Below are 20,492 nucleotides of genomic sequence, written 5' to 3' on the forward strand. Positions count from 1 at the left end.
AAATTAACAGTAGTTTTTTCCCCCTTGTTATCCTTTGATACCTTTCATCTCAAGATCTGTTTTCTAATTTATTTTCAGTCACTTTCAAGTTTGTTATTGTATTGTATAGCTGTAGTTACTAGAAGTGATGCAGTTGTTCAGATTGGCATTTTCAAAGGCTTTGTGTCACTGCGTTTTGGAGGAGCAGCTCCATTTTCTGATGGATAAAGCTGGCAGGCAAAACTGTCGACACGGCATTGCTAAGTGGATGATTTAGAAAAGATGTGTGCCCTGCTGTAAATAATCTAACTATTGCTGGTCTGTGGGATTTAATACTGTGATGAACTGAGATCAAATATGGTAGTTATTTAAAAAAATACTGATGTTTCCTACATTTAATAATATATATATATATATTTTAAAGTAGATATGTCATTTGAGGGGTGTGATGCAAACAAAACTCTCACTGATTTTAATAGGAGCTTTGCCATAATAAAGACTGAAAACAAAATACAGCCTTCATTCCTCCACCCTAGTTCCCCCCCCAAACCCAAGTAAACTGCTCTCCTCCAGGCTAGTGACTTGGCACAGCTGCTCCAACATCTTTATTACAACTCATGGACTATAATAGTAGGTAGAACTTCCCTGCACCCACTCTGGAGATCTACTGATTGTTCCCTTACCATGCCCTTAAATTCCCTCTTCTGTGGTGCTGCTGCCCCTTCACAGGTTGCTCTAATCCCCCTCCTGTCTCACCTCCATTATGGAACTGCAGTAGTTCCATTGCATTTCGAGTCTTTCCCACTTCTAAAGGTGGGCAGGCAGGATTTGGCCCTGTTTGGAGTATGGGTTTGGGCCCGAAAGAGATAATAGGTGATACCCTGGCCCCACTGAAGTCAATGGGACCAGGATTTCCCAATTATTAACTGCATCGATGGTGGAGAGTGTTATCCTATACAGGAGGAACTCTACACTTCCACCATCTGAAGGGTTATGCTGGCGAGTTTTCCAAGACTGAGAAGTCCAGTGGAAGGCATCTCCCACTGAGGGGATGAAATAGGGAAATAGTCAAGGGGATGAAGCACGATAGCTGACAAATGAAGTAGGGAGAAATAGTTTTAAAAACTCATGGTTGCTATTATGCAAATAGCTTAATTAAGGAAAGGAAGAGTTGTTTCCTCACAAAGATAACATGCATGTCTAAAGTTGTCTTAATATAAAGCACTTAAAGGAAACTTAGAATATAACCAGATCAGTTTTAGCTTCAGGTTATTAAAAAGAGAGACTGAATTTTTGACTCAATAGTATTAATGTGGATGGTGAATGCTTTTTATTCGTTATTAGGGCATCAGTGTAAGAATAGCTGCTCAGAAATCATGCAGCTTTATTAATCTGTGCAATTATACAACTTTTTCATTAGATACTTTGGGCTAAATCCTGCTCCCCTTGCTCATTTGTGTATAGGGTGACCAGACATCCAGATATTACCGGTTTTGTCTTATATAGGCAACTATCCCCCTCCCCTAAAAAAAAAAAAACCTGTTCCAATTTTTCACACTTGCTATCTGGTCACCGTACTTGTGTAGCCCCACTGACTACAATGTGAGTTTTCTCTGAGTAAGGGGATACTGAGAATGATATTGCCAGGGTTCTTTTAGAATACCTTGCAGTTCTATTTACTGTACTGACTTTTTTTATATTTTTGATATGCACACGCAAATATTGTCATAACAGTTCCGCTATAAATGATCAAAGAAATACTGACAATACATTCTTTGCACAGCCCTAATTTAGAAATGTGATTATCTTTAATTTTAGAGAGAACTATTTTATCTAACATAAGTTGCATATGTGAGAAGTTCCAGAAGGTAATACAAAATTTTAAGACGTGCACATCTGTCTAGTTTTGACAACAATGAATCTTAAGTAGATTTGCATGTTATTTATGTGTATCAAAGTGACGCTCCTATTGTAGATCAAGAGTCATAGCGAGCTGCACTTGTTCCCTATCTTACCCCTGGTGGTGTTGGAAATCCAACTTCTGCCCATCCTATTGTTAAAAGAAAAGCAGCCATATTGTGCTGATTGCTATTAAATTAAAGCAGAAAGGGAGAGAAACAAACGTGGAAGCCCATCTTACCAGCAGGGATGCCACTACCTTTTATTTGGCCTTTTGGAGGTCACAAAGTCAGTGCAGGCATCTGACCTCTGATAACCTCTTCAGTGCCACAGCGAGCAGTTTCTTTCGGAAGAACTTAATTAAATACAACTGAATTTCTCTGCTAACGTTTGTTGCTGAAAAGGTTCTTCTTTGATTGCTTGGTGTTTGCTGGTGAGGGGAAAACAAAGATACTCCTTTTGTTCCCAAAAGAAAAGTTAGCATATGTTAGTTCAGTATTTGTGATTTCCTTTAGTTGTACTGGTTCCTCCCTCACATTCCACAGGGTTCTCTCATAATGTAGAAGTATCAAAACTATGGAGTAGAACTACACTCAAACAATTTAAGACAGATTTTTATAAATCTCAAATTAGGCTAATCGTACTTTATTGGAGGTAATTTGATATAGTCTAAATGGAACTGTATTACATGATCTTGGTTATGCATAGGATTTGTGACTGGCAGTAACTTTGATGTTAACCATCCAATACAAAACTTTATTATTTATTGTACAAGAATAATTGAAAATAGACATGATTTATTTAGTTTTCCTATGCCATGCTAATTTATTTTGTAGATAGGAGAAAATATTAAGTTCCTTGTTATGGTACACTGTATTTCTTTGGATTGTTGATTAATTTTAAATACCTGGATATAGATTATCTCTTTCAGGCCTTGAGTTTGCTTCTGCTTGACTTTTTCTAAATCTAAATATTTAGAAACGGAATCACTGGCACAATATTTGACGCCTGACAAAGGCTGTTATTGATTCTCAGAAACAAAACATTTTTGATTCAAACTGAAGAATGAGATTAGTTTTGAAGGAGCTAAGTTCTGCCCATCTTGTTTATTGGATGTTTTTGAAATAGTAAACCTTATTGAAAGGTCTCCTGATTTGAAGTGTGTGTGTGTTTAAGGGAGAGAAAATTTAAACCACGTACATACTGCACTAAGGTATATCCCTATGTCCAAGGCACCAGGGATAGGGTTCTTTCCCACCCCTGCAATGCCTGGGTGAGGATTTGAACCAGCCAGATCACTGGCATTGGCACAGGGTATGTGGGTCAGAGGTCTTACATAGGGAGTGAACTTGTGATTGAGGAGCAACCAGCATCTGTTTCTGGATGCTGCTGTGGGTGTAGAGGCTCTAAGGTTGCAGGAATGCACCTTGCTGGCAAGAGTTACTCTGCCATGCTTGTAAGCTCTACAACACCCAGGGCCGGTGGTACCATTTAGGCAAACTAGGCGGTTGCCTAGGGTGCCAAGATTTGGGGGCGCCAAAAAGCTGTGCCCCAAATTTTTTTTTGACAGCGTTCCTATCAGGGCCAGCTCCAGCATTTCTGCCGCCCCAAGCAAGCAAAAAAAAAAAAAATTGGCGGCAGTTCAGTGGCAGGTCCTTCGTTCCTAGAGGAGGAGAGGGATCTGCCGCCCCCGAATTGCCGCAGGTGCCGCCCCTCTCCCTTGGCTGCCCCAAGCACCTGCTTGTTAGGCTGGTGCCTGGAGCCGGCCCTGGTTCCTATGCCCCCTCCCCGAGCGCGCGGTCACCGCTCCACTTCTCCCGCCTCCCAGGCTTGCAGCGCCAATCAGCTGTTTGGCGCCACAAGCCTGGAAGGGGAGGAGAATTAGAGCAGGAGCGGCGTGCTCGGGGAGGAGGCAGAACAGAGGTGAGCTGGGGTGGGGAGCTGCCACATGGCTCCCCGGAGGGGGGAGTTGCCACGGGGGGGGCCCTCAGGGTGGAGGGGGGGCTGGGAGCTGCTGCAGGGGCGCGAAACTTCCTTGCACCGGCCCTGACAACACCAGTGGTAGCAGAAAGACTGGCTCAGCTGGCAGTCCTTCCCCCCTTAGGGCAGAGGAAGAACCATGTCATCCAGCCCATAGGTACTGGAAACAATGGTCAAAGTAGATTAAAATAGGAGGGAGGTCACTGACTTCAGTGTCTATATATGGTTAAGTGTGTTGATGCCATGTGGTGAAATAACATGGGGCATGACATGGGGACTAAGGAATAAATAGATTCCTTTCAGATACATGTCCCCAAGCAGGCCTGTAGTCACTCAAGCAAAAGTTTCATCTTCTTTGCTATTAATGATTCACTCACCTCTGATCATGGACATATATATAGATCCTTTTCTGATCCTGCAAACAAATACGCTGGGGCAGACACCTGAATCTGTGCAGAGTTCCAGTGCAGTTAATAGCTCTCTGTCCAGAGGTGAGATTTCATATATTATTGCATCTGTTGGCAGGATTGGGGCCACAGTGAGCAGAAATAAAGTGGTCAAAAACTGATTGGAGAGATCATGTTCCCAACTCATTAGAGGGAATGCACCCTGGTAATGGTAAAACAAGCTTCAACATTCAGTCATCTCTTGCATCCAATTTGCTAGGTGGTTTCATTTATTAGTGTACATTCAAGTATGTGAGCACTTGTTGGTCTTTCTTAAAGAAACAAAAACATTAACCCTCTAGTACACCACCTGTTTGCACTTTATTGTTCACTGTGAGGGGTTTTTTATTAGCTAAGTTGTTTTGCTTTTTGTTAACTTTGTTCTTTATGAACATGCAGGCTGCAGTCCTATTTCTTTTTGCTAGAAATGGACTCTGTTTGCCATTAATATCATACTTAGGCTGTCTCTCTCTTATAAGGTATTTTAAAAGACATAAAGCTTTTCTATTCCTTTATATCTGTGTACATTTAGTTTGGGACTCTGCCTTTGCAGCTTTCCAAATGTACTTGATTTAGCTTTCAGTATATAATTACTGCCAAACAAGTTAATTGCTTTATAAGTGTCCAAAACTCCCTTGTTTCATTTGCATTCATTTATCAACCTTCATTATACAGCCACTGTTCCACATAAACACAAATGATTGTTAATGAGTTCCTAATGTCATATTCATTAGAAAATCAGGTTAATGGCTAGCAATGAATATCTGAGCTACTTGTTACTTTCAAGTGTGTTTTTTCGTGTTAATTACAATACCCTTTTATTTATAAAGAAATCTTACCTGTCTCTTAGTCTGACTAAAACATTTTGAGATCAAACCTTTGTGAAAACCCTATAACTGCTTCTCTGCTGCATGGCAGGTGATTTGACTTTAAAAGGAGCATTGGATATGTATTAATAAACATTGGATACGTATTAATTTGTGGCAGCCAATTTGTTATTAGTTTATGTTTAACATATACAGTGGCTACTCATACTTGGTTTCATACATTTAAAGCTATTTTATTTTAGTACGAGCAACGGAAAGCACTACATGTTGCTTCTGAACAATCATTAGAAATTTGGAGAAGAGGAGATTATTTTCTGTGATAGGCTTCTGCCGATCCTGTTGGTACATATGGGAGTTTCAGATATGTAGGACAACAGTTCCCTTTGTGGGAGTATGGCAACATAAACATTAAAAACTATATATACTGTCACTGTAACTGCTGAGGGACAAGGAGCAGGAGAGACTAAAAGTAAATGAAGTGATTAGCTCTACGTTACCTAATATGTATGTACCAATAATATTTTCTATTTCTATATATAGTTTATAAATAAATGAGTATATGTGTGCGTATATACACACAATGGTGTAGATCTTCAGCTGGTGTAAATTGTCACAGCTCTGTCAATGAAGCTGTGACAATTTACATCAGCTGAGCTCTGCCCCTATGAATTGACAAAGCAACTTTTGGGAAAAAAATGTCACTGTTTTAATATCTGCATATCCCCTGATGCTGTGGTGTACATAGCATTGAAAGCTGGCATTTATTGACACTTCCCAGCAGGAAGCCTAGTCTGATGTCATTTGAGACACAAGAAATGCAGTTCTGTTTTGAAATCATGGGAAAGGCATGAGGCTTTCAAAATTGTGTTCTGTGGGAAGGACCAGTCTGGGACTAGACGTAAAACTGAGGTCTTGACCATTTTTGGTCATGTAAAGACCCCAATATACTTATCACAATAATACGTAAAAGAATTTGCCTTGGTATCCTGATCAAATTACATTCTGCCTACCCAAATTCCCTTGCTTCTGCCATAGGATAATGCCTCTTAACTTCCTGTCTCTAACATTATAGTGAGGTTATGTTAGTGATATTTTCATGGTTGCTGCATTCCACCGCAAAGGTGGCTGCATTTTCCTGATGGGTGAAGTAATTCTTATGTGTGTAATATTATGTACTGTTTTTCAATTTTGTATTTTGACTTACAGGAGCTTGGTAGGCATAATTTACATGACTACTTTCCAAGCATACATCATATATACATGTGCATGTGTAAGCCTTGTATATCAAAGTTGTACACACTTGGACTGAGGTGGAGGTGGAAATAGGAGACAGACTTGTTGAAAGTTTCTGGATAAGGATAAAAGGGGTAAAAAAACAAGAGTGATGTCATGGTAGGGGTCTACTACAGACCACCTAACCAGGAAGAAGAGGTGGATGAGGCTTTTTTTAAACAACTAACAAAATCATCCAAAGCACAGGACTTGGTGGTGATGGGGGACTTCAACTATCCAGACATCTGATGGGAAAGTAATACGGCAAGGCACAGATTATCCAACAAGTTCTTGGAATGTATTGGAGACCATTTTCTATTCCAGAAGGTAGAGAAAACAACTAGGGGAGCAGCTATTCTAGATTTGATTTTAACAAATAGGGAGGAGTTGGTTGAGAATTTGAAAGTGGAAGGCAGCTTGGGTGAAAGTGATCGTGAAATGACAGAGTTCCTGATTCTAACAAATGGTAGGAGGGGGAAAAAAGCACAATAAAGATAATGGATTTCAAGAAGTCAGACTTTGTAGCAAACTCATGGAGTTGGTGGGTAAAATCCCATACAAAGCATCTCTAAGGGGAAAAACAGTTCGAGTGAGTTAGCAGTTTTTGAAGGAGACATTATTAAGGACACAAGAGCAAACTATCCCACTGCACAGAAAAAATAGGAGGTATGGCAAGAGACTGTGCTGGCTTAACCAGGAGATCTTCAATGATCTGAAACACACCCATACCCACACACAAAAAGAGTCCTACAAAAATTGCAAAGGATGAATATAAACAAACAACACAAGTATGTAGGGACAAAATTAGAAAGGAATATTTTGCCGCCCCCCCCAACACATTCTAATAATTAATAGGAGGCCCTAAGCAATTGATTAGTTTGCTTATCCCTAGTTAGTGCCGGCTCTGAGGTCTAGAAAATGAACTCTGAGGAAAGATTGAAAAAATTGGGTCTGTTTAGTCTTGAGAAGAGAAGATGAGGGGGACATAACAGTTTTTAAGTACATAAAAGGCTATTATAAGGAGGAGGGTGAAAAATTGTTCTCCTTAATCTCTGAGACTAGGACAAGAAGCAATGGGTTTAAATTGCAACAAAAGAGATTTAGGCTGGACCTTAGGAAAAACTTCCTAACTGTCAGAGTCAGTTAAGCATGGGGACAAATTACCTAGGGAGCTAAGTTCCCTCTAAGCTGCGCGGCTGTGCAGCAGGCTATCAAGGGCCACACAGGCAGGGAGAGGCACCTCTCCCCTGGCCCTGGCCCCAGAGCTGCCCCAGCGGGGAGAGGTGCTCTCTCCTGGCCCCGGGCTGCTGCGGTGAGAGAAGGCTGGGGGGAGTCCTCTCTCCCCGCCACAGCCATGGGGTAGCCTGCACTCCAAACCCCTCATCCCTAGCCCCACCCCAACCCTCTGCCCTAGCCTTGAGCTCCCTCTCACACCCCAAACCTCTCATCCCTGGCCCCACTCCAGATCCCTCATTCTCCATCCTCCCACACCCAACCCTCTGCCCCAGACCTGAGCCCCCTCCCACATTCCGAACCCCTCGGCCCCACCCCTGCCACACATCACCTCCATATTGGTGCACATAACAAAATTCATTCTGCACATGGATGTAAAAAAATAGAGAGAACATTGCTAGGGAGGTTGTGAACTCTCCGTCATTGAAGGTTTCAAAGAACAGGTTGGACAAACACCTGTCAGGCATGGTCTAGTTATTACGTAGTCCTGCCCTGAGTGGACTAGATGACCTCTCAAGGTCCCCTCCCATCCTACACTTCTATGATTGTGTGTGTGTGTGTATAAATATGTATATAGTCTATCTATGACACATGCACATGTATATATGCACAGGAGTTTGGAAAGTGAAATATACATTCAATGTATCCATCCTACATTGATCAGTTAAAGATATCTGGCACTTTTTTTTAGATATAAATCATGTTTCATGCCAAATGTTCAAATGGCCTCCCTCACTGACATTCAAAAAGCAAGGCTTAGGGTAACATTTTTAAAAGCAACTAATTGACTTGGGAACCTAAAGGTGTGAAAGTCAATGGGACATGGGTTTCCATGTGTCTAAGGCCATAACTACACATACAAGGTTACAGCGGCACAGCTGTACTGATACAGCTGTGCCGCTGTAAGAGCGCTTGTGTAGCTGCGTTATGCTGATGGGAGAAAGCTCTCCCATCGACATAATAAAACCAGCCCAACGAGCAGTGGTAGCTGTGTTGGTGGGAGAGCATCTCCTGCCGACATAGTGCTGTGCACATGAGCGCCTATATCAGCCAAATGTATGTCACTCAGGGGTGTGGTTTTTTTCAAAGTTTTGCCGACATCAGTGCTAGTGTAGACATGGTCTTATTCACTTCTGAAAATCTGACTTAGGCTTCTGTGTCACTTAAATGCTTTTGAAAATGTTTCCTTTGGTCACACAACATTTGTATTTGTACATGCAAATTGTTTTACCTGCAAATTTGGAAGGCTTAGTTATGTGTGCACTTTGAACATATAGCTCTTATACAGGGGTGAAAGTAGAAATAGGGACTTCCTGGTACGGGGCTGGGTTGGGGCTGGCTCTGGCCCCCGGAAGGGGCGGGGCCTCGGGCGGAAGGGGCAGGAATAGGGGGTCAGAGCCAGCCTCGGCCCGCTCTGTACTGGTAAGTGCCCTCTCCCACCGGGGTAGCAGCGGCAGCTGGGGGCTCCGGCGGCTATTTAAAGGGCCCAGGGCAGTAGAGGCAGTGGGAGCCCCAGCCCTTTAAATAACCCCTGGAGCTCCGCCGCTACTCCCGGGCTCCAGCAGCAGGGCTCTTGCCACAATTTAAAGGGCCTGGGGCTCCAGCCACTCCTGGGAGCCCCAGGCACTTTAAATTGCCGCCTGGAGAAGCTGGGCCGCCCCGGTACGGCGCACCGGCTCTTGCCGGTATGCTGTACCAGGGCGTACCGACTTGCTTTCACTTCTGGGAGGGCTGGGAGGGACCTTGAGAAGCCATGGGAAGAGAGCAAAGAAAGACGTATGTGTCCTTGGCAAACAATAGTGACACAGAAATTGCCACAGAAGAACTGACCCTGGGTCCATCTAGCCCAGTATCCTGTCTGTGACAGCAGCCAGCATCAGATGTTTCAGAGGAATGGGTAGACTATTTAAAAAAAAATTGAAACATTTAATTTCCTGAGTTGTGAGATGAAATAGTACTGACAAAAATATTGGTAGAAGAAGTTATTCAAGTGCAAAATAGCAAAATTTGTTTAATACTTAGTGAAAAATATTCAACTACCTTTATTCTTTACAAAGGGCATAACAGTTTCTAGTTAATGCTGGCCAGTACAGTTTGGTAGTAATCAAGATCACATGCTCAGGATTAGGGCCCCTATTCAGCAAAACACTTAGGTATGTGTTTAAGTCCATCCCTATTCAACTAGCCTTTGATCTCCAGCAAAACACTTAAGCGAGTGCTTAATTTTAAGCACGTGAATAGCCAGAATGACTTCAATGACACTGCTGATGTGCTTAATGTTAATGGTTTGCTGGATTGGAGCCAGAATGATTAGCACTTTGCAGGATGGAATCTCAAAGCACTTAAGCATGTGCCTGAAGTTAAGCACATACTTAATGTTGTGCTGAATAGGGATTGACTGCTGAACCGGGGCACAAGGCAGATTGTTATAATATCTTTTATGCTGGAAGTTTTATCTGGTTGTAGAAAGTACAGAGGCTGGGTCCCAGAGCCAAGAACGGAGAGGGAAATTTCTCCAGTTAGTATTAGAATGCTACTTTAACAAAGCATAAGAATGATATTGGGACAATGACTCAGATATTGAATATTATTTATTTCCTATTGCTTTGGTCATGTTAAGAATGTCACCCAGGACATGCTGGGGAAAATGTGTCTTTCTTCACATCCTGCTCAGAGAAGAGAGGCCCTAGGCAAGAGGGCCATGTCTAGCCAAATGGTTTAATTTGTAATAAGATACCAATTAAGCATTTCCCGAAGCTGTTTGCTAGTGAGTCACAACTACAGAGTCCAGAAACTTCCTAAAGAAAATGGGCTGCAGAAAAATGGAGAGGAGAGACCATCCAGCTGCAGTAAAACAACCCCATAAAAGGCAAATAATTAACTCAACAGTTACATTTTATATTTTTCAGTCTGATCTGATATTTACAGTAATGTTATGAAAATCTCTTTAGACCTACCATACTATTGACATTTTTAGACATTAATCTTAGAAATGGTGTGTTTTAACCTGAGAAACTAGATTATAGTAAATAGAACTACTTATTTTTATACTTACAGGTGGTTCCTTACTACACAACCTTTGTGAGTGGTGCAACTTTGTGGGATAGAGGCATTTACCATCCAGCTGTAAGTACTATCTCGGTCCCACTGTATTGCATTAATTGTTGTTTTGTATCCTGTGCATGGCTGCTCCACCCACACCAGTTCTCCACTCCTGCAGCGATACTTTGTCTTTAAGTGTTCTGTATGGAAGGGGCTTTGTACAGGCCCATGGACAATGGGTCAGTATCTGGCTCAGAAAATATCCTCTGCTTGAGCTATTTCCTCTCCTTGCATTGAACAAAATGATGTGTGTATTAATTCTGGAATCAATGAGACACAGTCAAAGCTATAACTCAGAAACCACAGCGATGGACATGTCAAAAATACCTAGGTAGCTAACTCAACAGCATTAACACCATCCAAGTAAATAAGTGTCAGCAACTGGAAAGACAAGTGTCGGTTACCAGGGTGATGGATGTTGGAGACAGACAGAACTCAGCCTAGGTTTCGCAGGGATTCATTATAATAAAGTGTCTTGTTACTAGACTAGCTGGACCTATCAAACTGCAACAAGAAAATATTTGACAGGAAACATAATCTTAACTTCTCCCCCTTACCCATACTACCTAACTCTTTAACTCCTTATTAGCTGAACAGTATTACTGCAACATCAATACCACACCAGCACACCTGAAACTCACGCTACAACTGTCTGGGATTTTTTTTTGTTAGTTTTTGTGCTTGTTTTATTTCTTGCTGTGTTATGGGGCATTTATATTCTGATTGGATTTTGAACTGCTATTGATCACATTATTGGATAGCTCTCAAACTTCCAATCCCTTAAATACTCCCCCGCCCAAAGGATTATAAAACAATACAGATCCCTCCCCCCCCCAACAAATAAAACCTTGGAGTGCTCGCTCTGTGTAATGTTCCTCAGTGTTCTCTAGTATTATCACCTTTACCATTTAATGCACTATTCAAATGTCTATATACAGAGTATTTTAGGACTGTATAGATATTGAGATATTGATTTTATTATTCATCTGCTTGCTAAGAATCAAAATCAGCAGTATAGGTGTAATTTGCTCTTCAGTAGAGCTACAAAGCACAAAAATTACAAGAATAATTTCATCTTTCTCTTTCAAATAAAAATAAATAGCTGAGTTCATCAAGGAAATTGCTGACCTGCTTTTTCTTTCATTTGCTAATGATCCCCCTTTTCAGTGAATTAAGCTTGAGCCAACTGATTTTTCTGAAATGTGTACACGTACATCTAGTAAATTAATGTAAGTATGCCTATGAAGATGGTAGCCATAGGCCAGTGCTTTTCGTTGCCATGGATCCATTGCAGGCCTCTCTGATTGTAGCTTGTTAGGGCTTTGTTTATACAAGTAGGAACTGAGGAAAAATGGTTTTCAACTATTCTTGTAATTTACATTTTAACAGTTCTAATTGTACTAATTTCCTCCCTATTTAGTGTGCCTGGTAAGGACAGTAACCTTCAGTGATGACCACATGATTCTTAAAGTTCAAGCCAAAGGGCTATGCTCTGCCCTCATTTATTTTCTGTGCGACCTTGGGAGTAAGGGGTTATAACTGATGATAGAAATTTAGCTCCCAAAGTCTCTTTGTGCAGAATAAATAGACCTGGCAACTTATTTTATCTTAGACTCATTACAGCCATCTAGAAGGTCGTCTACAAACATGTTCCTTTAGTGTGAAGATTACAAAACAATCACTTGAATTTTATTTTCTCCCTGACTTGATTACCTATGATGCTTGGTAGATTTTTGCCAGGGAACCGAACCTCCTTCCCCCCTACCCCCCCCCCCCCCCCCGCTCCCACCCCTGATCCTGATTGTTTCTTTCAAAATACTCTGTTCATGTTTATGTTAAGCATTTGGCTTATTTTTGAGAAAACGTTGAGGCTTCTGTGACTACCACAGTAAGGTATCAAACCCTAGTAGCTGAGCTAGTTCCACTGGCACTACTGTTGGAGGAAGTCATAGGGACACAATGACCCTGAAAGTCTAGCATTGTAGGCTACTGGCTTAGATTACTGTACAGAGAGAAAATTACTGTCTAGAACAGCACCATGTATGTCGCCTGCTTGTAGGGCCTGCCGTGAGGGATATGAAGTGTGTGAAATCCTGCAGGGAACTGAGGAACCAGTATTATGATACATTGCCTTTTGCTGGTCCTATAGTTACCTGCACTAAAGGATCTGCAGAAATCTCTCCATGTTTCCTGGCTGTATCTGTATCCTAGCAGGAATTCACACGCTTCATATCTCTCACTTTCTCTTTCTAGATATAGATAGCTACTGTATATCTAGAGAGATATTGGAGCTTATTCCGCCACCACGCTGGCAGTATGAAAGGGCTTTAAGGGGATGAAAAGGTGTCAATATAATTTCTGCCTACTTTAAGGTCCCTTTACACTAATAAAGTGGTATAAAGGAACATTAGGCTAAATGAGAATCTTCCCCAAGTGTTTCTAAATATGCTAAGTGGCTTGTTTTGTAGTAGTTGTTGTTGTTTTCCATTCTGGTGATGAGCACCGTTAACCTGAATTTGGCTAGTTATGTTTAAAATTGTTCCAGACTGTCTGTGTCAAAGACAACATTAAGTGCTATAACTGAAATAAATTACTTCTGATTCACTATCACAAATACACATTAATAAAAAAATAGAGCCTAAGTTTGTGGCATCTGATATGCCACATTATTTATCATTTATATTATTATTACTAAGTTGTTTGTATGGTGGTAGCACCTCGGAGCCCTAACCATGGACTAAAATTCCATTGTGCAAGGCTCTGTACAAATACGGAACAAAAAGGTGGGCCCTGCCCTGAAGAGTTTACAATCTAAGACAAGAGACAACAGATAGATACAGACGGATGAGGGAGTACAAGAAAACAATGAGACCCTATCATGCTGCCCAATATGAAGTAGTCTCTGCACACCAGCAGCCAGACCACGTATTAAAGTTCTACATGAACTAGGTAGAAAGTTCCAACTTTTGTTTATTTCCTCCCTTCTTTTATTTTGTTCAGGTAAATCTTGCTGGAGGCTGTGTGTGAATCATAATATGTCCAGTCCAGTAATAATAATTTAGGTCACATCTTAAATTTTTACTTTCCACAGTCACTAGTATGATGTGAATGTATCCGAGTAGCTGCAGAAAACAGTTCAGGCAGGTACTGCGCACTGGTGTGTGTAAGGGGCAGGTGAGTGAAGGGGAAGAGAACTGGGCCACATACACCCCTCCCCTGCTGCAGCCCTGGATGATCCAGTACTGCGCAGGGCACACACCCTTCGGGGTCACTCGAACCCATGCGGCCTCCTCCCCTCACCCATGTGGTGTTTGAGAGAGACACAGTGGAGAGGAGCCAGCCAAAACGGGAAGTAGGGAGAGCAGATACAGAAAGCAGTTCAAACAGGCACCTAAGGATGCAGATGATGTCATCAGACTGCTTTTGGCAGTTTTCACTTTGAACATTGTCTCTCCTGTGTTGATTGGCTGTTTGTTCCTTGCCTCATGGTCTTCAGCCTCTTGTCACTTTTGTGCCTTCCTTTGTCTTTCCATCAAGCTAATCTCTCCTAACATCACCCCACTGAAAGGATTTAAAAACAAATAGAAAAAAATCACTGAACTAACATGACATTTGCTGTCATTGTATTGTTCACTCTGCTTGTGTGGTACCCCTTCCCTTACCCTGCATCTGTCTTGTCCATTTAGGTAATACGCTCTCTGGGGCATGAGCATCTTTTTCTATGTTTGTACAGTGCCTAGCACAATGGGACCCTATTAGTTGTTGGCCACTGTGCACTGCTGTAACAATAGATAGTCTGAGTGGGAGTCTAAAGAAAGAACAGGTTTATCAATGGAAGTATACAGAAATGTTCAAGGTATATGTGCTTTTACCAAACAAATTCACTGCAAGGTGGTGGGGAAGACAAAGAGGCAAATGGTTTTACCCCTTATATTATCAACTTCTGGGAGGGGTATGTACTACTTTTCTGCCAGTGGCTCATCTTTCTTTTCTCTGTAATAAATATAACCAAAGAGTTAAACACTGAGTTCACTTCCTGCCCTACTATAACTTCTCTTCCTAAAAGTTGCTTTGCTATTAGAGGACACATTTGCTTGTTCTTCTCCTTTTACCTTCTATCCTGCAGAGGTATTGCATGCAACACTGAAGTCAACAAATGTGATCCTACTGCCCTTAGGTTTGCATAAAGTTAATGACAGTTGTACCTGTAAGGGCTCCAGGCCCATCCCCATGATTTAACTCCCCACCACCTGATCCCCGCTTAAAGGAACTAGAACCAAATAACTTTCTTGTTGGCTGGGAGAAGCAAGTCCTATACTCAACTCAATGGCATTTCTCTGTTTGTTTGGAACATGATAAGTTTTGAATGTTGCATCCTATCAATCCCAGAATTTTAGGGGATGTTCTCGGCATCAGTGGGTGAAATCCTGCAGATTTTGGTGAAAATTGGAAAATGCAAAGATGGAATGGGGGACACGCAGAGCCTCATGCATCTAGTTAGGAGACCCAGCAACTTCAGCCTCCTCGGAAATTGTTTAGAGATCAAAGTCACAGTTGATGGCCGCCATTAACACCTTCCATCTCTCATGTCTGCCCATTCTTCTAATAGGGTTAAAAAATGTTCACACCATGAATGACTTATGAAAAGAAATAACAATGGTGGGAGGGATGAAGGGGTATAGGGGGCACACAGAATCCCTGGCAAATGGGGGGAAAATGAGGACCTGGGGAAGGGGGCAATGGGGGACAGGGAGTCCCTGAAATAAAAGGGGGAGAGAGGGTGGCAAATAGGGAACTGTGGGGAGGGAGGGAATGGAGTAGGGTGACTAGATGTCCCGATTTTATAGGGACAGTCTCGATTTTGGGCTCCTATTACCCCCCACCCCCGTCCCAATTTTTCACACTTGCTGTCTGGTCATCCTAGAATGGAGGGATGCGAGGAACCCTTAGTATGTGCAGTGCGCATAGCCTACAGGAGCAACAAATTGACCTCTAGTTTAGTTAAACTTTTTAATTTGAATAGCACCTGCTGCAAAATTATCTTTAAAAGGAAATGAGCACTTTGAATGCTGCAGGTTGGATTCACCTGAACAGAATTCGGATGTCATCAATTCCCATGATCTTGTGAGCGTTCTGATTGTGGGCCAGTTTTGTGCGGTGCTTGCCATCTTGTGAAAAAATGCAACTGTTCAGGAATTTTGCTTGAGCTGCCTGAAGATTCTCTTATGGCCACTAGAGGCCACTGTGCCACTTGTGCTGCTGGCATCCTTAGCAGCTGCCTGCTGTACTGGGGTGCCCCTGTGCACTCTGAGCAGGACTCTGGAGCAGGTGCAGCATAGCAATGCCTGTTCAGCAGTGTTAGTCCAGAAGAAGGGGTTAAAGGAGGTAGTAGCCCAGGAGAAGAACCTCTCCTGTAGGTTGGAGATGGGGCAGCTGCTGGTGCTTGCCAGGGATTGGGAGCTGGGGCTGTGGAAATGGGGAGCTACAGAATCCTGCTAGGGTAATGGGGGTGGAGGGGGATACAGGAATCTGCCAGTGGGGAGCAGGGAGGGGCTCGGGGCAGTTTTGAGGAGAGCAGGAAGATGGTGCACAGGGGAGTTGGGGCCTGTAAATTTGGGTGCACATTTTGTATTCATTTAAGGGTCATTTTTTGACTTAGGAGGAAATCAAAACTGAACAGGCCAAAAATCATGAATTCTCTTTTAAATCTCACGATTTTGGAATTGTGACCCTTGGACTTGGAAATACAGGAACTCACACAGTAAGTCTGAAAACAAAACTCCCTTCTGGGACTCATCCTGCCTCCATAGTTAGAAGCTCAGAAAGATGCTCCCTTGTAGAGGGTGCTACATTTTTTTTCTTTTTAATGCTTTGGAATCCAGGGTCTGACATGGGCAGTGCATGGTGGTCAACTAAAGCCCTAGATGCTCCCGCATGACGCTCTCTGCTGGGGAGCAAACTCAGTAAATCCTGGCTTAATGAGACGTATGTGCATAAAGGGGGTAAATGGAGCTCCTGTGGCATGCTCTCTGCATTCGCCAGAGTCTGTGGAAGGCCTTCAGTGCAAACTACGTAGTGGAGTTTTGGGACTGACTGGAGATCTTTCTTTCTTTCTGTGGCAAACTCTTAACCTTACTTATCGTAGAGATGTTATACAGAAAGAATGGGCAAGGGCAGCATTAACTGGCACTCTGCACTCTCTGAGCCCCCAGGAGACCTCCCAGAGTACCATTACAGTAGGGAAACTCTAAGGCAGCATTGCCACTGAGCTGGCAGTGTTGTCTGTGCAGAGTCAGTGCCTGGATACTAACGCAGAGCATGGCTGCCTTGGCGCCTAGACTTCTTTGGGGTTCTGTCTGAGGGAGAGGCCTTGCCCCTGTCAACTGGCGCTGACTCCTTCTCTTTGCAGGAAGAATGAGTCTCACAATGTGAGTTTAAATTCAGAGTTTTTGTGATTAATTTTTCCTCATCCATGTCTCTGACTCAAAGGAGGTCATATGGCCCAGAAAGTATGACTGTCAAGAGCCAGTGGGCATTTCTTTGTAGTGACTTCTCCATCGAAGGGTGTTTTCACTCTGCCAGTGGATACTAAATATCTCTTGTAAAAAATAATTTGCACTCTTCCACTGAGACTTTAAAAATAACAAACACTCCCCGTTGTTCAGACATGAGCCAACAGTTTGTTGGCTCCGCAGTTGTAGAGCTGGCCATCCAGCAGAGGGAGCTAACAAACCCAGCTCCAAGCATTGTGCTGCATCACGGTTCAACTAAGGTTAGGGAGAAGAAATGCTATCTGCTGTGGCATGCTGTTTGCAGAATTACAATACCTACTCTCTAATTGGAGTGAATGCCTTGGAGTTAATAGCTATGTGGTTCACACCCAAAGAGGCAGTCCCCATGAGGGATGGTTGGGAATTTTTCAGCAAAACATTTTTTCATTGGAAAATGCCAATTTGTCGAAATTGGAACTTTCCGAGGAAACATTCCAACAAAACTTTAGTTGGGAAGATTTCTCAGGTCCAAGATAGAATTTTTGGGGGAGAAAGGGGTGGGGGGAAGAGAGAGAGAGACTGACCCATCTTTAGAATGGCTAGTGGTTAGGGAAGCCTGGGTTCAAGGCACTGCTCTGCCTGATTGGGACATCCCAGGTGAGTGCCCTGGCTATTGGCTATTTTTAGGTGGATATGTCTCTGGGCTTTGTTGTGGAAAATTTTGGAAGGTCTAGTTTCATTCTGATGCAGAATGAAAACAAATGTGAAAACCTCAACTTTTGTTGTTGTTGCAAAACTGAATTCTTGTTTTCCAGCCAGCCCTTGTCTCTATTTCCCTAACCTGGTACTCACCAGGATCGATTCAAGAACAGCAAGGGCCCCCTGAGGACTTGCTTAGCTTGGGGCCCCTCCTAAGAGATCATTCCATCATTCATACATTATAAACATATACAATTAGCAAAAACTTCATCTGTAAATTTTCCCATTATTCACAGATGGGTGTGGGATAGGAGGACGGTGCAGGCTTGATGGGGATGGGCTGGGAGGACTGGGAATGTAGAGATGGGCAGGCTGGGTGGGAAGATGGCTGAGTGAAAAGGGCATGTAGGGACAGGTAGCAGCAAGGAAGAGGTGGTGGTGGAGGAGGTGCCTCATCGGGGCAGCATGAAGCAACAGGGGGAGGAGGAACCGGAACAGACCCTAGGCAGGTGAGCCCAGAGGAATGTTTGCCTGTGCCAGAAAACCCATAGAGGGTAGAGGAGAAGATGTGTCTTTGGGCAGGAGGCAGGCCTTGGAAGAATCCTCGCTTGGGACAGGAGTTGTCTCCTGGAGGCAGAGAGGCTGTTCCACTTGGAGTATCGTAGTCATGGTAAGAGGGACTGCAGAGGAAGCTCTACTAGGCCACAGCTGAGGAGGGAGGAGCAGAGTCAGGGAACAGGGGCCTTGAAGGAATCTCAATGAGAACAGTCCATGGAGGTTGGGGGTGGGAGAGAAATCCCAGCCCAGGTCAGGAATGGGTTGAGGAATCTGGAAGCTAGGGAAGAAAGAGGATATTGATACACTTTCCCTCTTGTGTATCTCCTGGCCCAGAATCCCCATTTGTCTTGCTTGGTTTTGGGTTGGGCTTGCAGCTCTGGGAAGCTCCAAACACTGGGCCAGGCCTGAAGGCTGTGGGTCTAAGATGCATAGAGTGAGCAGTTTGGCTTGGTACTCTAGCACTTAGGACCAAGGTGGTATATTGGGAAGTAGCAAGCATGCACAAAACCCTTGTGCCCTATGCAAGTTTGCCCTATACAAGTTTGCCCGGTGGGGGTCCCTCTGTGACTTCAGGTTGTGCAGCATGTCAAGTCTGGCCTTACTGCTCCTTGTGGTCTGTTGCTATTATTGGTTGTGTTGTCTCAATTTAGGCTGTAACTTCACAATGGAAAATCTTGTCTTGTACATGAAAAGCCCAGTGCATACATAGGTGGTTGCAGTTAAAGGGCCTGACTCTTAATGTAATTATTTGCACCAGTGCAATGTGAGTGCAACGTGGGTGTAAAACATCACCTGTCTGATGTGTTAGTGTTTGACGCTCATTTTGCGTTGATGTAAACTACTACCCAAAATTCAGGCCCAGCCTTTTTCTACCAAAGTGCACATTTTTAGCTGTTTGAGATTTTCCTGTATATACACTGGAAACTTCTGTATTTCATTGTGAGATATTATTACTGATTTGCAATGTGGTAGCACCAAGGAGCCCCGACCATGGACCAAGACCCCAGTGTGCTAGGTGCTGTACAAACGCAGAACAAAAAAGATAGTCCCTGCCCCAAAGAGTTTACAGTCTACATAACTTATTAAATCTAATTATATAATTGTAACTTTGAATATCCCTAGCTAATATATTCTAATATATTTATTGGCTTATTAAGTGCCTTTACTGTTGCTGGAGCAAGTTTTATACATAAACCCTCACATTCCTAAAAGCTGCATCAGAAATCTAATATTTGTCTAATGACACCACTGACATCACTTTTACGTTTCCTTTAAGGCTTGTAGGAAATGCCTCGGATACACAAGTAACATAATATTTAGCTATTTGCAGATGAGATTGTCCTTACAAACGTATGGAATATCAAATTGTGACAGGCTATATTAGTTGAGTTTCTAGTGTGATAACCATAAGGAAAAAAAGGCTAACAAGGCCGATATCTAAGAACGTGCAATTAGCCTTGAAAATTAACCACCTCATTAATATCAGTGCGGAAAGTTTGCATTACTTTTGTTTTTAGACCACCATTCAGTTCAGTTTACATTGTCAGGGTTTTCCTCACAACCAGGAGGACTGGAAAGTTAGGCCGAAATTTTCAAAAGTAACCTCTAATTTTGAATACTTCTAATTTTTGGTTCACTTTAGACATCTAGGGGCTGACTTTCATAGGAGATGAGCACCAACAATGCAGTTGATATTCAATTGAAATTTGAAGTAACTCTGCTGAAGTCAATGGAGCTACTCTGGATTTACACAAATGCCTAAATTAGCCCCAGGTGTTACTTGTTCCTTTGGGCTCAGATTTTTAAATTACCTCTTAGGGTGTGTCTGTACTGCATATTAACCTCTGGCTGAGACTCAGTTTTAAGCCCAAACACCACTACCGTTCACACATAAAGCCTTCTGACACAAGTCAGAATCCTCTCAGGACTCAGGCCTGTGAACTCACTTAGGGCTGAATTCCACTGTAGCATGGGTCCAAGCCCACTCATTTCACAGTGTGACTGCT

The 20,492-nt window shown here is 42.8% G+C and overlaps 1 protein-coding gene across 2 annotated transcripts in view; it reads left to right on the top strand.

Annotated features, from left to right (window-relative positions):
* LOC128839879 (uncharacterized) overlaps positions 1–20,492 on the top strand; it is a 225,220-nt gene that overhangs the window by 1,313 nt on the left and 203,415 nt on the right. For both annotated transcript variants that reach the window (XM_054033239.1, XM_054033247.1), the window contains exon 2: positions 10,694–10,762. In XM_054033239.1, coding sequence (XP_053889214.1) covers positions 10,694–10,762 — 69 coding nt within the window. The remainder of the gene's footprint in view (positions 1–10,693; positions 10,763–20,492) is intronic.

This window comes from Malaclemys terrapin, chromosome 1, assembly GCF_027887155.1.
Source record: "Malaclemys terrapin pileata isolate rMalTer1 chromosome 1, rMalTer1.hap1, whole genome shotgun sequence".
NCBI classification, from domain to species: domain Eukaryota; kingdom Metazoa; phylum Chordata; order Testudines; family Emydidae; genus Malaclemys; species Malaclemys terrapin.